At 46.4% G+C, this 16,135-nt stretch overlaps 1 protein-coding gene across 1 annotated transcript; it reads left to right on the top strand.

Annotated features, from left to right (window-relative positions):
* Nucleotides 1-224: 224 nt before the first annotated feature.
* pdzd3a (PDZ domain containing 3a) lies at nucleotides 225-15,143 on the top strand. Its single transcript, XM_036964873.1, has 11 exons — nucleotides 225-379; nucleotides 1,525-1,707; nucleotides 1,863-1,924; nucleotides 2,102-2,313; nucleotides 4,833-5,037; nucleotides 12,150-12,286; nucleotides 12,442-12,649; nucleotides 12,973-13,169; nucleotides 13,442-13,660; nucleotides 13,945-14,169; nucleotides 14,261-15,143. The coding sequence occupies exons 2-11, from the start codon at nucleotides 1,694-1,696 to the stop codon at nucleotides 14,291-14,293; spliced, it is 1,512 nt and encodes a 503-aa protein (XP_036820768.1). The 5' UTR covers nucleotides 225-379; nucleotides 1,525-1,693; the 3' UTR covers nucleotides 14,294-15,143.
* Nucleotides 15,144-16,135: the final 992 nt, after the last annotated feature.

Genomic DNA, 16,135 nt, shown 5'->3' with positions numbered 1-16,135 from the left:
TGAACCATTCTTTCACCTGCAGTGTAGCACCCATGACCCCCAGTGGCCTTAACAGTGTAGTCAATATTGTCAAATTGTTGGTATCAGCTTAAAGTTGTTTAAGCTCGTAAACCATTTTATGACAGCACTTATCTAAGAAACCTGGGGAGTGTTCAGTGTTGTGATGGGTTACCAGGTCTGGTCACAGGTTAGCTAAACATTAAGCCCTAGGAGGCCTAGTGTTGTGGTGGAGGAAGAAAGAGTTACCGTCTCAAATGCTGACATACAGAGGAATCTTAACGTCACAATCTGCTGTGTACCTTGCACCTCCACACAACCTCAGGCAGCCAGGAGGACGTCCAGACACAAGGACAGACAGCAGCCACGAGGTGCACCGCGGGTAAGAGTCTGTTTTTCTACATCTACACACAACAAGGACAAGAGGATATAATGTTCAATGTATACGTTTTGGCGCAAGGCCTTTCCCAAGACCAGTCTCCATTGTTGTCTATGTCAAGTCACAGACATGCTTCTACGTTTCACAAGGCATGGTCTTGCTTCAGAACTCGAACGAGTGCACAATATGAGATTTGTATATTCAAATAGCATTTTGCATTACAATAGCCTTGTGAGTGTGTTCTAAAGTGTGTTTAATCATTGGTGATTAAAGGTAGCCTTATGTCTTGTGTGACAGTGCTACGAAGTAACTTGTTTGATTCTAAAATTAAAATGAAGACTGTACTGTACATTTTTGTGTTTTTTTTGGGATGAATAATGAATTGTTAACTGCTACCCCCTCAGCATACATGAATATGCTAGCCTACATTGACTGCTGAACCCAAAATGAACATGTTGACAGTCAACATACAACATCGCCAGTCCTTTCTAGGTCTACCTATAATAGAAAAAAGGCAGCCTTCCTTTAATAAAAGCCCTGTAATAAAAGCTGTCCGGTCCCTCCACAGCTAGAATAATGACAGTCAGCAGATAGCTGGGAACATGACACTGCAGATATCACCACTAACAACCTGACAGCCTGCACAGACCTCTCCTTGCCAAGAGGTTGAATGTGGGTGTGTGTGTGTGTGTAACAATCGAGCAGGAAGGGAAGGGATGAATTCTGTATGCAAATAAGAAATGGAAATGCTTGTATAAGGACTGGCATGCTGGGGCGTGTGAGTGTGAGTATCCTCCTCATCCTAATGTTAGTCATTAGGCCAGGTTAGGATATTCATGAGGAAAGACTAAGCCAAACCTTAGAATGACATTACAGTAATAAGTCATGAATGACTTGACTGTGCCTATCAAATGCTATGCTGTGACACGGGTCGCAAGTTTTTTTCTCTCACTACGATTAATTCATCAAAGTAAACCGTAAGGACATTTACTGTACAGCTAAACATAGAAAAATGGAAGGGCTGGATGCTGGAGAGACGTTAAATATTTGAGCTAATGATCACCTTTGATTGTGTCCGGACAGGGCATGGGGAACACACAGAAAGTATTCACACCCCTTGACTTATTCCACATTTTGTTGTGTTACAGCCTAATTACTTTCTGAAGGCACCGGATTTCATTTGGAGATGAGTAACCTGGATGTTTGGACCAAGGACACACAGCCACAGGGAGAAGGTCATTCCTGGAATCATTACTGCAGAGAAAACAAACTTGAGGGATTTTTCTTTTTTCTGTCAGTCTAGGTCTTGAGGATGCAATGGAATTTCCAAGGTAAGTTTTTTTAGTTTTTGTTTTGATGGCTACTAATTGGACTAGAGACAATTGTCATAATACAAAATAAGACATTATCGAATATGTCCTTAACACACATCCTTAAAGCCAATTCATGTTTAAACATTTACTTTTTTATTTTCCTTACTCAAAAGATTCACCTTCAATCCGAAAGAGGGGATCGACAATCCAGCCTTGATCATCTCAGACGACCCGGGTAAGGTTTGAGAACGAACACATCCAAAATCATCCATCATTTCCCCCCAACGCATGGAAGATGGTCTGACGAACAATAGTTCATCAATCATAGTAATCAAGATAAACCTGACTTCTTTAGGTATCCACACACAATGCCCATGCTATGTCAATGGCAGTGTTTTGTCTTGCCCTCCAGAGCCAGACCCCAGTCCGGTACCCCGCCTGTGCCAGATAAAGTGCAAAGAGGGCCAGAGTTTTGGCTTCCATCTGCGAATGGAGAGGAGCTGCCGGGGCTATGTTGTCCGCCAGGTGGATCCGTGGAGTCCTGCAGCGCTCAGTGGGCTCAGGGACGGGGACCGTGTGCTGGAGGTCAATGAGGAATTTGTCGACAACATGGAGTTCCCGAGGGTGAGAACCAGACGTACCGTTATGTCAGTGGAATCACTGTGCACACATTTCTTAAAGCTTTGGCACACAGATGTGAGTTCTGTATGTAATGTGCGTCTGCTTCATCGCATGTGGGTCAGAACCAGACTTTAAGAGATCTGAGAGAACCTCTTCTCTTACAATGTCTCCGACAGTGTCCTCTGCAAATAAAGCTGCCACACGCTACATACAGCTGCCACACGCTACATAAAGCTGCCACACGCTACATAAAGCTGCCACACGCTACACAAAGCTGCCACATGCTACATAAAGCTGCCACACGCTACATAAAGCTGCCACACGCTACACAAAGCTGCCACATGCTACACAAAGCTGCCACACGCTACATAAAGCTGCCACACGCTACATAAAGCTGCCACACGCTACATCCGACAGTGTCCTCTGTAAATAAAGCTACCACATGCTACATAAAGCTGCCACACGCTACACAAAGCTGCCACACGCTACATAAAGCTGCCACACGCTACACAAAGCTGCCACACGCTACATAAAGCTGCCACACGCTACATAAAGCTGCCACACGCTACATCCGACAGTGTCCTCTGCAAATAAAGCTGCCACACGCTACATAAAGCTGCCACACGCTACACAAAGCTGCCACACGCTACATAAAGCTGCCACACGCTACATCTGACAGTGTCCTCTGCAAATAAAGCTGCCACACGCTACATAAAGCTGCCACACACTACACAAAGCTGCCACACGCTACACAAAGCTGCTACACGCTACATAAAGCTGCCACAGGCTACATCCGACAGTGTCCTCTGCACATAAAGCTGCCACATGCTACATAAAGCTGCCACTCGCTACATTCGACAGTGTCCTCTGCACATAAAGCTGCCACACGCTACATCCGACAGTGTCCTCTGCACATAAAGCTGCCACACGTTACATCCGACAGTGTCCTCTGCACATAAAGCTGCCACACGTTACATCCGACAGTGTCCTCTGCACATAAAGCTGCCACACGCTACATCCGACAGTGTCCTCTGCACATAAAGCTGCCACACGCTACACAAAGCTGCCACACGCTACATAAAGCTGCCACACGCTACATAAAGCTGCCACACGCTACATCCGACAGTGTCCTCTGCAAATAAAGCTGCCACACGCTACATAAAGCTGCCACACGCTACACAAAGCTGCCACACGCTACATAAAGCTGCCACACGCTACATCCGACAGTGTCCTCTGCACATAAAGCTGCCACATGCTACATAAAGCTGCCACTCGCTACATTCGACAGTGTCCTCTGCACATAAAGCTGCCACACGCTACATCCGAAAGTGTCTTCTGCACATAAAGTTGCCACACGTTACATCCGACAGTGTCCTCTGCACATAAAGTTGCCACACGTTACATCCGACAGTGTCCTCTGCACATAAAGCTGCCACACGCTACATCCGACAGTGTCCTCTGCACATAAAGCTGCCACACGCTACACAAAGCTGCCACACGCTACATAAAGCTGCCACACGCTACATAAAGCTGCCACACGCTACATCCGACAGTGTCCTCTGCAAATAAAGCTGCCACACGCTACATAAAGCTGCCACACGCTACACAAAGCTGCCACACACTACATAAAGCTGCCACACGCTACATCCGACAGTGTCCTCTGCAAATAAAGCTGCCACACGCTACATAAAGCTGCCACACGCTACATAAAGCTGCCACACGCTACATAAAGCTGCCACACGCTACACAAAGCTGCCACACGCTACATAAAGCTGCCACACGCTACATCTGACAGTGTCCTCTGCAAATAAAGCTGCCACACGCTACACAAAGCTGCCACACGCTACATAAAGCTGCCACACGCTACATCCGACAGTGTCCTCTGCACATAAAGCTGCCACATGCTACATAAAGCTGCCACACGCTACATTCGACAGTGTCCTCTGCACATAAAGCTGCCACACGCTACATCCGACAGTGTCCTCTGCACATAAAGCTGCCACACGTTACATCCGACAGTGTCCTCTGCACATAAAGCTGCCACACGTTACATCCGACAGTGTCCTCTGCACATAAAGCTGCCACACGCTACATCCGACAGTGTCCTCTGCACATAAAGCTGCCACACGCTACATCCGACAGTGTCCTCTGCACATAAAGCTGCCACACGCTACATAAAGCTGCCACACGCTACATTCGACAGTGTCCTCTGCACATAAAGCTGCCACACGCTACATCCGACAGTGTCCTCTGCACATAAAGCTGCCACACGTTACATCCGACAGTGTCCTCTGCACATAAAGCTGCCACACGTTACATCCGACAGTGTCCTCTGCACATAAAGCTGCCACACGTTACATCCGACAGTGTCCTCTGCACATAAAGCTGCCACACGCTACATCCGACAGTGTCCTCTGCACATAAAGCTGTCACACACCATTCTGGCTGGGACAAGGCTTACCTACTTGGTCTAAACAGAGTCTTTGTTTCGTAGCTGCAGCATGTTCTGCTCTGATTGACAGGTGGTGCAGAGAATCCAGGCATGTGGGTTGCATCTGTTCCTGCTGGTTCTGAAGGGGGAGGAGTATAAGGAGGCGCTGGCCCAGGGACTGGACATCCAGGCTCTGACCAGGGCTTACCGAGGGGAGACATGTTCCCGGCCCAGGCTGTGTCACATCACCAGAGACCCTGTCTTAGGTCTGGGAATCAGCATCATCCCCATTGAAGGTAGCTATGAGTTATTCATTCCGTAATCTTTTTTGGCAGATGATTTGCTAAACAGTAGGAAGGAGAGCGGGGGAGACGGGAAGGCAGATAAGGGTCGAGTCAAATTTGAGAAACGGCGGACTGTGGAATTGAACTCAGGTTATCAACCTAGGTTGATTTAGGGTTAGTCGAGAGACGGTCGAGAGATGTTTGCCACTCAATCAAACTCTGGCATCTTTCTTATCTTTTCAATATCAAAATCTTGTGCAGAGTTAACGTAAATGTTAAGGCCTGCATAGTATGATTATGAGACTGAAAATATTTGGCATGGGCCCTGAGCTGCACCATTGAGAGCATCTTGACTTCGCTCTTAGAAAATAGGATTCCAAAAGGGTTCTTTGGCTATCCCCATAGGAGAACCCTTTTTGGTTCCAGGTAGAACCCTTTTCTGTTCCAGGTAGAACTCTTTTGGGTTCCATGTAAAACCCTCTGTGTAAAGGGTTATACCTGGAACCAAAAGGGTTCTTTCTACCTGGAACCAAAAAGGGTTCTCCTATTCTACAACTAGATTGGAGTCCACCTGTGGTAAATTCTATTGATTGGACATCGTTTGGAAAGGCACACACCTGTCTATATAAGGTCCCACAGCAAAAACGAAACCATGAGGTCGGAATTGTCCGTAGAGCTCTGAGGCTGCCACACCCTGATCTATTTCACCTGTCTTTGTGCTTGTCTCCACCTCCCTCCAGGTGTCTCCCATCTTCCCCATTATCCCTATACCTGTGTTCTCTGTTTTTCTGTTGCCTGTTCGTCAAGCCTATCAGTGTTTTCCCCCTTGCTCCTGTCTGTTTCTAGTTCCTGTTTTCTAGTTTTCCCAGTTTTGACCATTCTGCCTGCCCTGATCCTAAGCCTGCCTGCCGTTCTGTACCTTGTCACATCACACTGGATTATTGACCTCTGCCTGCCCTAACCCTGAGACTGCTTGCCGTTCTGTACCTTTTTGGATTACCGACCTTTGCCTGCCTTTGACCTGTCATTTTTCCTGCCCCCTGATCTAGTAATAAATAATGTTACTTCGACACTGTCTGCATCTGGGTCTTCCATAAAACGTGATAGCAAGAACTGGCCATGACTGACCCAGCAGACTCGGACCAGTTCAGCAACACCATCTCCTCCCAAGGAGCCACCATTGGAAGGCACGAGGAGTTGTTTTGTGGTCTTATGGAAGGGTTTCAGACCTTGGCCGAACGCCATGACCAAGTGTTGAACGCATTGCTGGAGCAATTCTGTGGGGTTGTTTGTTAGGCAGCCTACCACGACTGTAACCTCCCAGCACTTCAGTAACCTGGCTGTTAGCAGCAATGCCTCCCCGGCCACCCCAGTTTACTGGGAAATCTGCTTAACTCCCCCGGAATGATTGAGAGTCGAGCACTTGTCAGGCATTTCTTGCTCAGTGTTCCCTCATCATCGAGCTGCAACCCTCCTCCTTCCCCTCGGACCCCTCTAAGATAGCGTACCTCGTCACGCTAATGTCTGCGAGGGCTCTCGCCTGGGCAATGGTAGTATGGGAACAACAGTCTGGAGGAGTTCGTGGCGGAGGTAAAGAAAGTTTTCGATGCTCCATTGTCCGGGAGAGAGGCTGCCCAGAAGTTACTCTAGCTTCGGACTTCCGCAGTGTGGTAGCAGACTACGCGGTGGATTTCTGCACGTTGGCAGCTAAGAGTGCCTGAAACCCGGAAGCATTGTTCGACATGTTCCTGCACAGTTTTGGAGGAAGTAAAGGACGAGCTTGCAGCCTGGGAACTACCGACGGAGCTTGACTCGCTCATGGCCTTGACCATTCGGATTGATGGTGACTATGGAAATGAAGGAAGGAGAGGAGATTCGATTCCACCTCACCTCCGAGGCATCCCGGAAGTTCCCGATGGCTCTGTTACCGAGAGAAGCTAAGGTTACCCGAGTTCCCCCGAGAGTCTCCGAAGTCTGCCGATTCACCTCTTTCCGAGCCAATGCAACTAGGCAGAGCTAGGCTGTCTCCAGCCGAACGGCAAAAAGGCTTCACACTAAGAGTTGCCTGTATTGTGGGACTACTGGTAATTTTGTCTCCACCTGTCCACTAAAAGACCAAGCTCACCGGTAGGAGCGAGTACTCTGGTGGGCCACACGGATAACTTTTCCTCTCCTCGTACTCGCATCACATTTTCATGACATTTTACTGTGGGGGATCGAAATCGAAATCTCTCCGGGTGCTCATCAAGGACCGATGAGTGCTTTATGGACGCTACCTTGGAATCGGAGCTGGAAATCCCCACTCAGCCCCTCTCCATTCCCATGGAAGTTAGAGCAGTGGACGGGCACTCTATAGGTCAGGTTACCCACAATGCCACCCCCATCAACCTATGTGTGTCAGGGAACCACAGCGAGACGATCCAATTCCTGCTCATTAAGTCTCCTCAGGTTCCTGTGGTGTTGGGATTCTCTTGGCTCCAGTGACACAATCACATCATAGACTGGACTGCTGGTGACATCATGGGCTGGAACCCGTTCTGCCATGCTCAATGCCTGAAGCGCAGTCTGCCCCGGGACGTCTTCCTAGGGGCTCGGAAGTTGTTCCTTACCTCTCCGCCATTCCCGCGGAGTACCTGGACCTCAGGGAGGTGTTCAGTAAGGCCCGGCCATTTTTCTTCCGCTGCACCGACCCTATAAATGCAGGATTGACCTTCTCCCAGGCACCACTCCGCGCCTGGGACGGAGACCAAGGCTATAGAGACATACATTGAGGATTCCCTAGCTGCAGGGTTCATCTGTCCTTTTCCCTCCCCTGCCGTCACAGGGTTCTTCTTTGTGGAGAAGAAGGACAAACCCTGCGCACGTGCATCGACTACCGGGGCCTCAACAACATCACGGTGAAGAACCGCTACCTGCTACCACTCATCTCCTCAGCTTTCAATGCGTCTCCAGGGGGCCATGTTCTCCAAGCTGGACCTATGGAACATCTACCACCTGGTGTGGATACGGGAAGGGGATGAGTGGAAGACTGCCTTCAACACAACCAGTGGTCACTATGAGTATCTGGACATGCATTTTGGCCTTACCAACACCCCAGCTGTGTTCCAGGCTCTGGTTAATGATGTTCTTCGCAACACGTTGAACCGGTTTGTCTTCGTCTACCTCGACGACTTCCTCGTCTTCCCCGCTCCGGCCAAGGACACGTGCTCCACATCTGACAGGTTCTCCAACGCCTCCTGGAGAACCAGCTTTTTGTGAAAGCAGAGAAGTGAAAATTCCATCGCTCCACATCTCCTTCCTGGGTTAAATCCTCACTGCAAGGAGTGTACAGAGGGAGAGAATTAGAGGGAGCATGCTTAAATTTACATCGGATAAGATAGGAGAAATATTCCAAATATAACAGACTGACCCTAGCCTGCCGACACAAACTATTGCAGCATAAATACTGGAGGCTGAGACAGGAGGGGTCAGGAGACACTGTGGCCCCGTCCGACGGTACCCCTGGACAGGGCTAACCAGGCAGGATATAACCCCACCCACTTTGCCAAGGCACAGCCCCCACACCACCAGAGGGATATCTTCAACCACCAACTTACTACCCTGAAACAAGGCTGAGTATAGCCCATAATGATCTCTCCCACAGCACGAACCCGGGGGGGTGCCAACCCGGACAGGAAGACACGTCAGTGACTCAACCCACTCAAGTGACGCACCCCCCCTAGGGACGGCATGGAAGAGCACCAGTAAGACAGTGACTCAGCCCACGTAATAGGGTTAGAGCCAGAGAATCCCGGTGGAGAGAGGGGAACCGGCCAGGCAGAGACAGCAAGGGCGGTTCGTCGCTCCAGTGCCTTTCCGTTCACCTTCACACCCCTGGCCCAGACTACACTCAATCATAGGACCTACTGAAGAGATGAGCCTTCAATAAAGACTTAAAGGTTGAGACCGAGTTTGCGTCTCTCACATGGGTAGGCAGACCATTTCATAAAAATGGAGCTCTAAAGGTGTTTGCTTAGAAATTCTAGGGACAAGGCCTGTGTCTTGTGACCATAGCCTACGTGTAGGTATGCAAGGCAGGACCAAATTGGAGAGATAGGTAGGCGCAAGCCCATGTAATGCTTTGTAGGTTAGCAGTAAAACCTTGAAATCAGCCCTAGTCTTAACAGGAAGCCAGTGTAGAGAGGCTAGCACTGGAGTAATATGATCATATTTTTTGGTTCTAGTCAAGATTCTAGCAGCTGTGTTTAGCACTAACTGAAGTTTATTTAGTGCTTTATCCGGGTAGCCGGAAAGTAGAGCATTGCAGTAGTCTAATATAGAAGTGACAAAAGCATGGATGAACATTTCTGCATCATTTTTGTACAAAATGTTTCAGATTTTTTGCAATGTTACATAGATGGAAAAAAGCTGTCCTTTAAGTAGTCTTGATATGTTAATCAAAAGAGAGATCAGGGTCCAGAGTAACGCTGAGGTCCTTCACAGTTTTATTTGAGATGACTGTACAACCATCATATTAATTGTCAGATCAAACAGAAGATCTCTTTGCTTCTTGGGACCTAGAACTAGCATCTATGTTTTGTCCGAGTTTAAAAGGAGAACATTTGCCGCCATCCACTTCCTTATGTCTGAAACACAGGCTTCCAGGGAGGGCAATTTTGGGGCTTCACCATGTTTCATTGAAATATACAGCTGTGTATCATCCGTATAGCAGTGAAAGTTAACATTATGTTTTCGAATGATATCCCCAAGAGGTAAAATATATAGTGAAAACAATAGTGGTCCTAAAACGGAACCTTGAGGAACACCGAAACTTACCAGTTGATTTGTCAGAGGAAAAACCATCCACAGACACAAACAAATATCTTTCCGACGGATAAGATCTAAACCAGGCCTGAACTTGTCCATGTAGACCAATTTGGGTTTCCAATCTCTCCAAAAGAATGTGGTGATCGATGGTGTCAAAAGCAGCACTAAGGTCTAGGAGCACGAGGACAGATGCAGAGCCTTGGTCTGACGCCATTAAAAGGTAATTTACCACTTTCGAGTGCAGTCTCAGTGCTATGATGGGGTCTAAAACCAGACTGAAGCGTTTCGTATACATTGTTTGTCATCAGGAAGGCAGTGAGTTGCTACGCAACAGCTTGAAGGTTTAGAGACCATTACTATTTTCATGAATGTTTCAAGAGATATAGGATTAAAAAACTTGAGTGTCTCCCTTGATCCTAGGTCTTGGCAGTGTTGTGGAGACTGAGGACAACTGAGCTTTGGAGAAATATGCAGATTTAAAGAGGAGTCCGTAATTTGCTTTCTAATGATCATGATCTTTTCATGGAAGAAGTTCATGAATTCTTCACTGCTGAAGTGAAAGCCATCCTCTCTTGGGGAATGCTGCTTTTTAGTTCGCTTTGCGACAGTATCAAAAATAAATGTTCGATTGTTCTTATTCTCCTCAATTAAGTTGGAAAAATAGGATAATCGAGCAGCAGTGAGGGCTCTTCGATATCGCACAGCACTGTCTTTCCAAGCTAGTCGGAAGACTTCAAGTTCGGTGGAGCACCATTTCATTCCAATTTTCTGGAAGCTTGCTTCAGGGCTCGGGTATTTTCTGTATATCAGGGAGCTAGTTTCTTATGGCAAATTTATTTTAGGGGTGCGACTATATCTAGGATATTAAGCAAGGTTAAATGTAGTTCCTCAGTTAGGTGGTTAACCAATTTTTGTACTCTGACATGGAGAGAGTCTGGAAGGGCTTCTATGAATCTTTGGATCGTAGCACGGCTTTTCCTCTGTGGAGATGGGAGAATCTTCCAGAAGGACAACCATCTCTGCAGCACTCCACCAATCAGGCCTTTATGGTAGAGGGTCCAGACGTAAGCCACTCCTCAGACAGCCCGCGTGGAATTTACTAAAAGGCACCTAAAGACTCACAGACCATGAGAAACAAGATTCTCTGGTCTGATGAAAATAGATTAAACTCTTTGGCCTGAATGCCTAGCGTCATGTCTGGAGGAAACCTTGGACCATTCCTACAGTGAAGCATGGTGGTGGCAGAACATCCTGTGGGGATGTTTTTCAGCGGCAGGGACTGGGAAACTAGTCAGGATCGAGGCATGGATGAACGGAGCAAAGTACAGAGAGATCCTTGATGAAAACCTGCTCCAGAGCACTCAGGATCTCAGACTGTGCGAAGGTTCACCTTCCAACAATTCAACGACCCTAAGCACACAGCCAAGACAACGCAGGAGTGGCTTCGGGTCAAGTCTCTGAATGTCCTTGAGTGGCCCAGCCAGAGCCCGGACTTGAACCCTATCGAACATCTCTGGAGAGACCTGAAAATAGCTGTGCAGCAACACTCCCCAACCAACTTGACATAGTTTGAGATGATCTGCAGAGAAGAATGGGAGAAACTTTACATAAACAGGTGTGCCAAGCATGTAGCATCATACCCAAGAAGACTTGAGGCTGTAATAGCTGCCAAAGGTACTTCAACTAAATACTGAGTAAAGTATTTTAATACTTATGTAAAGGTAATATTTCTGTTTTTTATTTGTATTAAATTAGCAAAAATGTCTAAACCTGTTTTTGCTCTGTCATTATAGGGTATTATGTGTAGATTGATGAGGGAAGAAAAAAATATTTAATCCATTTTAGAATAGGGCTGGAACCTAACAAAATGTGGAAAATGTCAAGGGGCCTGAATACTTTCCGAAGGCACCGTACATACGCTAACACACACAGAACACACACATGCATATTGACGCCACACACATACTGTACACTCACACATAGACACACTTTTCACATACCCTGCTTCTACTTTATTTATTATCTATTCTGATTGCCCAGTCACTTTTACCCCTACCTACACGGACATAATTAACTCAACTACCTCGTACCCCTGCACATTGACTCGGTACCTTGTACATAGCCTCTTTATTATTATTTTACTGTTATTTTACATACTTTTTTTAACTCTGCTTTGTTGGTAAAGAGCTCATAAGTAAGCATTTCACGGTTGAGTCTACACCTATTGTATTTGGCGTATGTGACAAATAAGATTTGATTACCGAAGAGAGGATCTCTGTGGACATGTTTGTTTGTGTCTGTTTTTTTTATCTCTCCAGGTCAGAAGGGTCAATACATGTTGAGCACAGTAAGTGAGGGTCCTGCAAAGAGGGCAGGGGTGCGTAGCGGAGATAGACTGGTGTGGATCAACGGTGCCATGGTATCAACGCTCACCCATTCAGCTATCAGTAAAATGGTAAGCATACAGACCCTCCTTCTCGGAACTGCTCTTGGTAAACAAACCCACATGGCAGATGTGTGTGTGTGTCTTAGTATGTCTGTGAGTGTGTGTGTGCACGTGCTAGCATGCTCCTCACTTCTCCCTCAAGTTTATCTCTGTGTACTGCTCAGGTGAAGAAATGTAGCGTCCATGTGACCGTCCTCGTCATCGACAGAGAAAGTGAAGCGAGCTACGTCCGACGGAAACTTCCCATCTTGCCGATCATGGCCGGCTCTCACAACCTGCCACACAGACCCACAACGATGCATCTGGTCCAGGGGTCAGATGGATATGGCTTCTTATTACGACAAGAGAGGTTGACATCAGGGGGGCCTATTGGTGAGAATGATGCACACATACAGCACACACACACACACACACACATCATCTAACAATACACCTTTTTTTGCTAGAAACTTCCATTTGTTGTAAGTATGCACGACCATGTTACAAGCACCTACTATGACCACCTTCTAATATCCTATTGTCATCTCTTAATGATCCTAACTAAATGACAGTAATTTTAAGTCCGTAGAAAACATGCTGCATAGAACACATACTGTGGACATTACAAACCTTGTAATAGGACATTAGAAGGACTTATAACAAGTTATGGACATTATACCTGCTGGCTGAGCTGAATTGCTTGTTGTCGATTCCAGCTCACTTACTCCGTGAGGTGGATGTGGGGAGTCCAGCAGAAGAGGCTGGCATGCAGGATGGAGACTTGCTGCTGGCGGTCAATGGGCAGTCTTCGGAGTCCATGGAGCATGAGGATATTGTCAGGACAGTGAGGAAGAGTGGCAACCGGGTTAGCCTCACCACCATGCCCATACACGGAAGAGACTTTTACACGCAGGTGTGTAAGTGGACGGAGGTCATGTGCAGTTTGGAAATTAGGAGTCATGCGAGTTCTGGTGTTAGAATATTGATACTGTAGTCAGTAGGATCCTCTGAGTTTTCCTGAATTTTGTTTTTTATTGAACCTCACGAGGAAATTACAGTAAGATGATGACTATGTTAAGATGTTGCTTAGATCAATGCTGACACCAAATACAAGATTGTCTAAGAATTATGTCAACTAAAAATACCTTCCCAGTCAAAAACAGTCTATTCTGTTCCCTACCGCAGTTGGGTCTATCTCCCCTGCTATTCCATGAGGACAGTCTGCCAGAAGGGGAAGGGATGAGGAAGACACGGTCCCCTTGCACTGAGATTCAGGATGGGCTGAGTAAAAACGAGCATGGCTCACTTCCTTGTCCAAGACTCTGTGTCCTCGAGAGAGAAGAATCAGGCTTTGGGTTTAATCTGGGCTGTGTTCAACATGAGCCAGGAACTTTCATAGGCCAGGTATTCCTTTGAACATCAACAACATAACACCCTTATCATCGATCTCTCGCTCATTTATTTGTTGTAATCTCTATTATTGTTTCCTGACATAAATAGGCAATTTGAAACATCCCCAATCAAAGTTGTGCTAATGAGTAACAGCTATCATCAATCAAAAGTTCCCAATGTTGATCTGCTGTGTTGTTTTCCACATGCATTGCTATAATGAGGAAGGCAGGTGTTAAGATGGTTTGTATGAGAAATGAGTGGCACGGTTATGGCTACAGTTTTCTTTTGTCCTGCAGGTGATGGTAAAGGGCTCAGGACATAGGGCTGGGCTGTGGGAAGGGGATGTCGTTGTGGAGGTAAATGGCCAGAATGTAGAGAATGAGTACTTTGAGGACGTCGTGATGCTGATAAAGAAGTGCGAGTCGTCTTTGAAATTACTGGTTGTGGAGAGGCCAGGGTATGAGAGACTCAAACATAATGGGCTTCCAATCACTCCTGGGGTCATACTCCACAGCACTCAGGTGAGGAACACTCACACACACACACACATATACACAAATATTAATACTACAGATTGAGATAAATAATATTTATTAATCTAATACGTTGCAGGTTTTAGAGAAAACGAATGATGCTTTCTTGTGATGGAATGCTGAGAAGTGACCCAAGTCGTTATGAAGACAACATTAGGCATCTCACCTAACAGAGGATCTGGCACTGGCACAGCATCAACAACAAACAGCTGCAGTCACTCAGTCATGTCCCAATGATAACACAGTGCAGGACGAAATCAGTGAAGCTATTCCCTCTACTTCTAAATGCAACCTGAAAGAGAAGGACTGAAATAGAAGATTGGCCTGCGCTGTGTCCTAAATACCATCCTATTCCCTACATAGTGCACTACTTTTGACCAGGGCCCTATGGGGGGAGGAAAGGGTGCCATTGGGGGCACCCTTCGCTCCACATCTCCCAATCTCACATGTCCTCTTTGTCAGGACTAGAGATATGCTATGACCTGCTTCTTGCAATGGAGGATTTGCAGAGTAGATTGCACACTGTTTCAATGATTAATATCTCATGTGTATATGATGGGATACTGAAGTTCAGGTTTATTCTATGGTGAAATCAGGATAAACAAAATAAAATGGGAAAAACATCAGTCAGGCTCAGTTGAGAATCTATGATCGTTATTGTATGCGATGATTCAAGGAGGTGCACAAAGTTTAATGCATAAAACCAGTTCAATCTACAGTATATAGCTATGCAAGTATAGACAAAATGATGTATTGTTTATTTTGAGTATTTACATTTTTCTGCTTGTACTGTGTTGATCCTTGTTTGTGTCATCAAACAACACAATCTTATAAAATGTCCATTACAAGCCGAATCCTGATAGGTAAAGGTGGAGGGAGATTCAGTGAGTATCTACAGTGCACACACAAGGCCTACTTCAGCCTTTGCAGAATTTCATATTAAAGCAAATACCTAACATGGATTCTTTCGACATCTTTACCATTACACCAAGAGAGGTCTTAACCTCTTGACGAGATCATGCAATCGCTAAGGTCGCACTCATGCATTGAGCGCTATTCAAGCTCACCAGCCTGCCATTTCCTCATCGTTACTATTTCTGCTGCAATGATCTGATGTTTAGTATAGGTTTAGTTCACCCTAGATTTAGTTGAGGCCTACTTTATCAGTCCAGACAAGGATATGCGGAGAGGAAACCTCTTTAGACTGTTGAAATAACCCCCTGGATAGTGCAATGGCTCAGCGTATGCGAACGTGGGCGGGTTTCTTAAGGGAGCATGACAGCAGCAGGAAGCTTGATAGTGAGTTTCCTGAAGTCTCACAAGGAGATGGAGACATGTCGGAGGACCGGGCGAGGAAGAGGGTGGATGGCGGAGATTAATCGAGACAGAAAGAAGGGCGCAAAGTACAAACCAGAAACCGACTGAAAAATACAGAGTACTCTCTCCTTTGGGTCAAGAACAGGTCATCAGGTGAGGTGAAGGCTTCCGAGAAAATTCCCAAGTTGACTCTAGCACAGGTGGGAGTACGATTAGTGGAGAAAGTGGATCCATGCCTTAAAAAGTCATGAAGAAGGAGTTGGCTTTTGTCAATTAGGTCAAAGTATCCAGAGGTGGACATGTGTTGATTTTTTGTCTGTCTGCTGCTCAGAGGGACGAAAGTGGTGTCCTGCTTTGCTCTCCAGCGCCATTGAAAGAAGTGATGACTGGGATGGGGTTTGAGTGTTAAGGTGGATCAATTGAAGTTGGGGATCCCTAGTGTAGTGATGCACGCCGTTTGGTGCGACTGAGGAAACCCTGTCAGTCCTGACTTCTGATGCCGAGTGTTGGATAAAGTCATGCTGCGCTATATAAGTTATCCCGCGAGAGCTTTTGTTCCAAATCCACTATGTTGTTTCAGGTGCCAGGTTTATGGTAATGTTGTAGCAGTATGTAGGAGGGAGATTCCAATGTGTGA

Source organism: Oncorhynchus mykiss, chromosome 27 (genome assembly GCF_013265735.2).
Source record: "Oncorhynchus mykiss isolate Arlee chromosome 27, USDA_OmykA_1.1, whole genome shotgun sequence".
NCBI lineage: Eukaryota > Metazoa > Chordata > Actinopteri > Salmoniformes > Salmonidae > Oncorhynchus > Oncorhynchus mykiss.
Note: the sequence above shows the minus strand (reverse complement) of the source record. Positions and strands in the feature narration are given on the sequence as shown.

Excerpts from the sequence above, each read along its gene's own strand:
- pdzd3a (XM_036964873.1), top strand. Across the intron at positions 5,038-12,149 it reads CAGCATCATCCCCATTGAAG|GTCAGAAGGGTCAATACATG; the intron begins GTAGCTATGAGT and ends TTATCTCTCCAG. Across the intron at positions 13,661-13,944 it reads CAGGAACTTTCATAGGCCAG|GTGATGGTAAAGGGCTCAGG; the intron begins GTATTCCTTTGA and ends TTTGTCCTGCAG.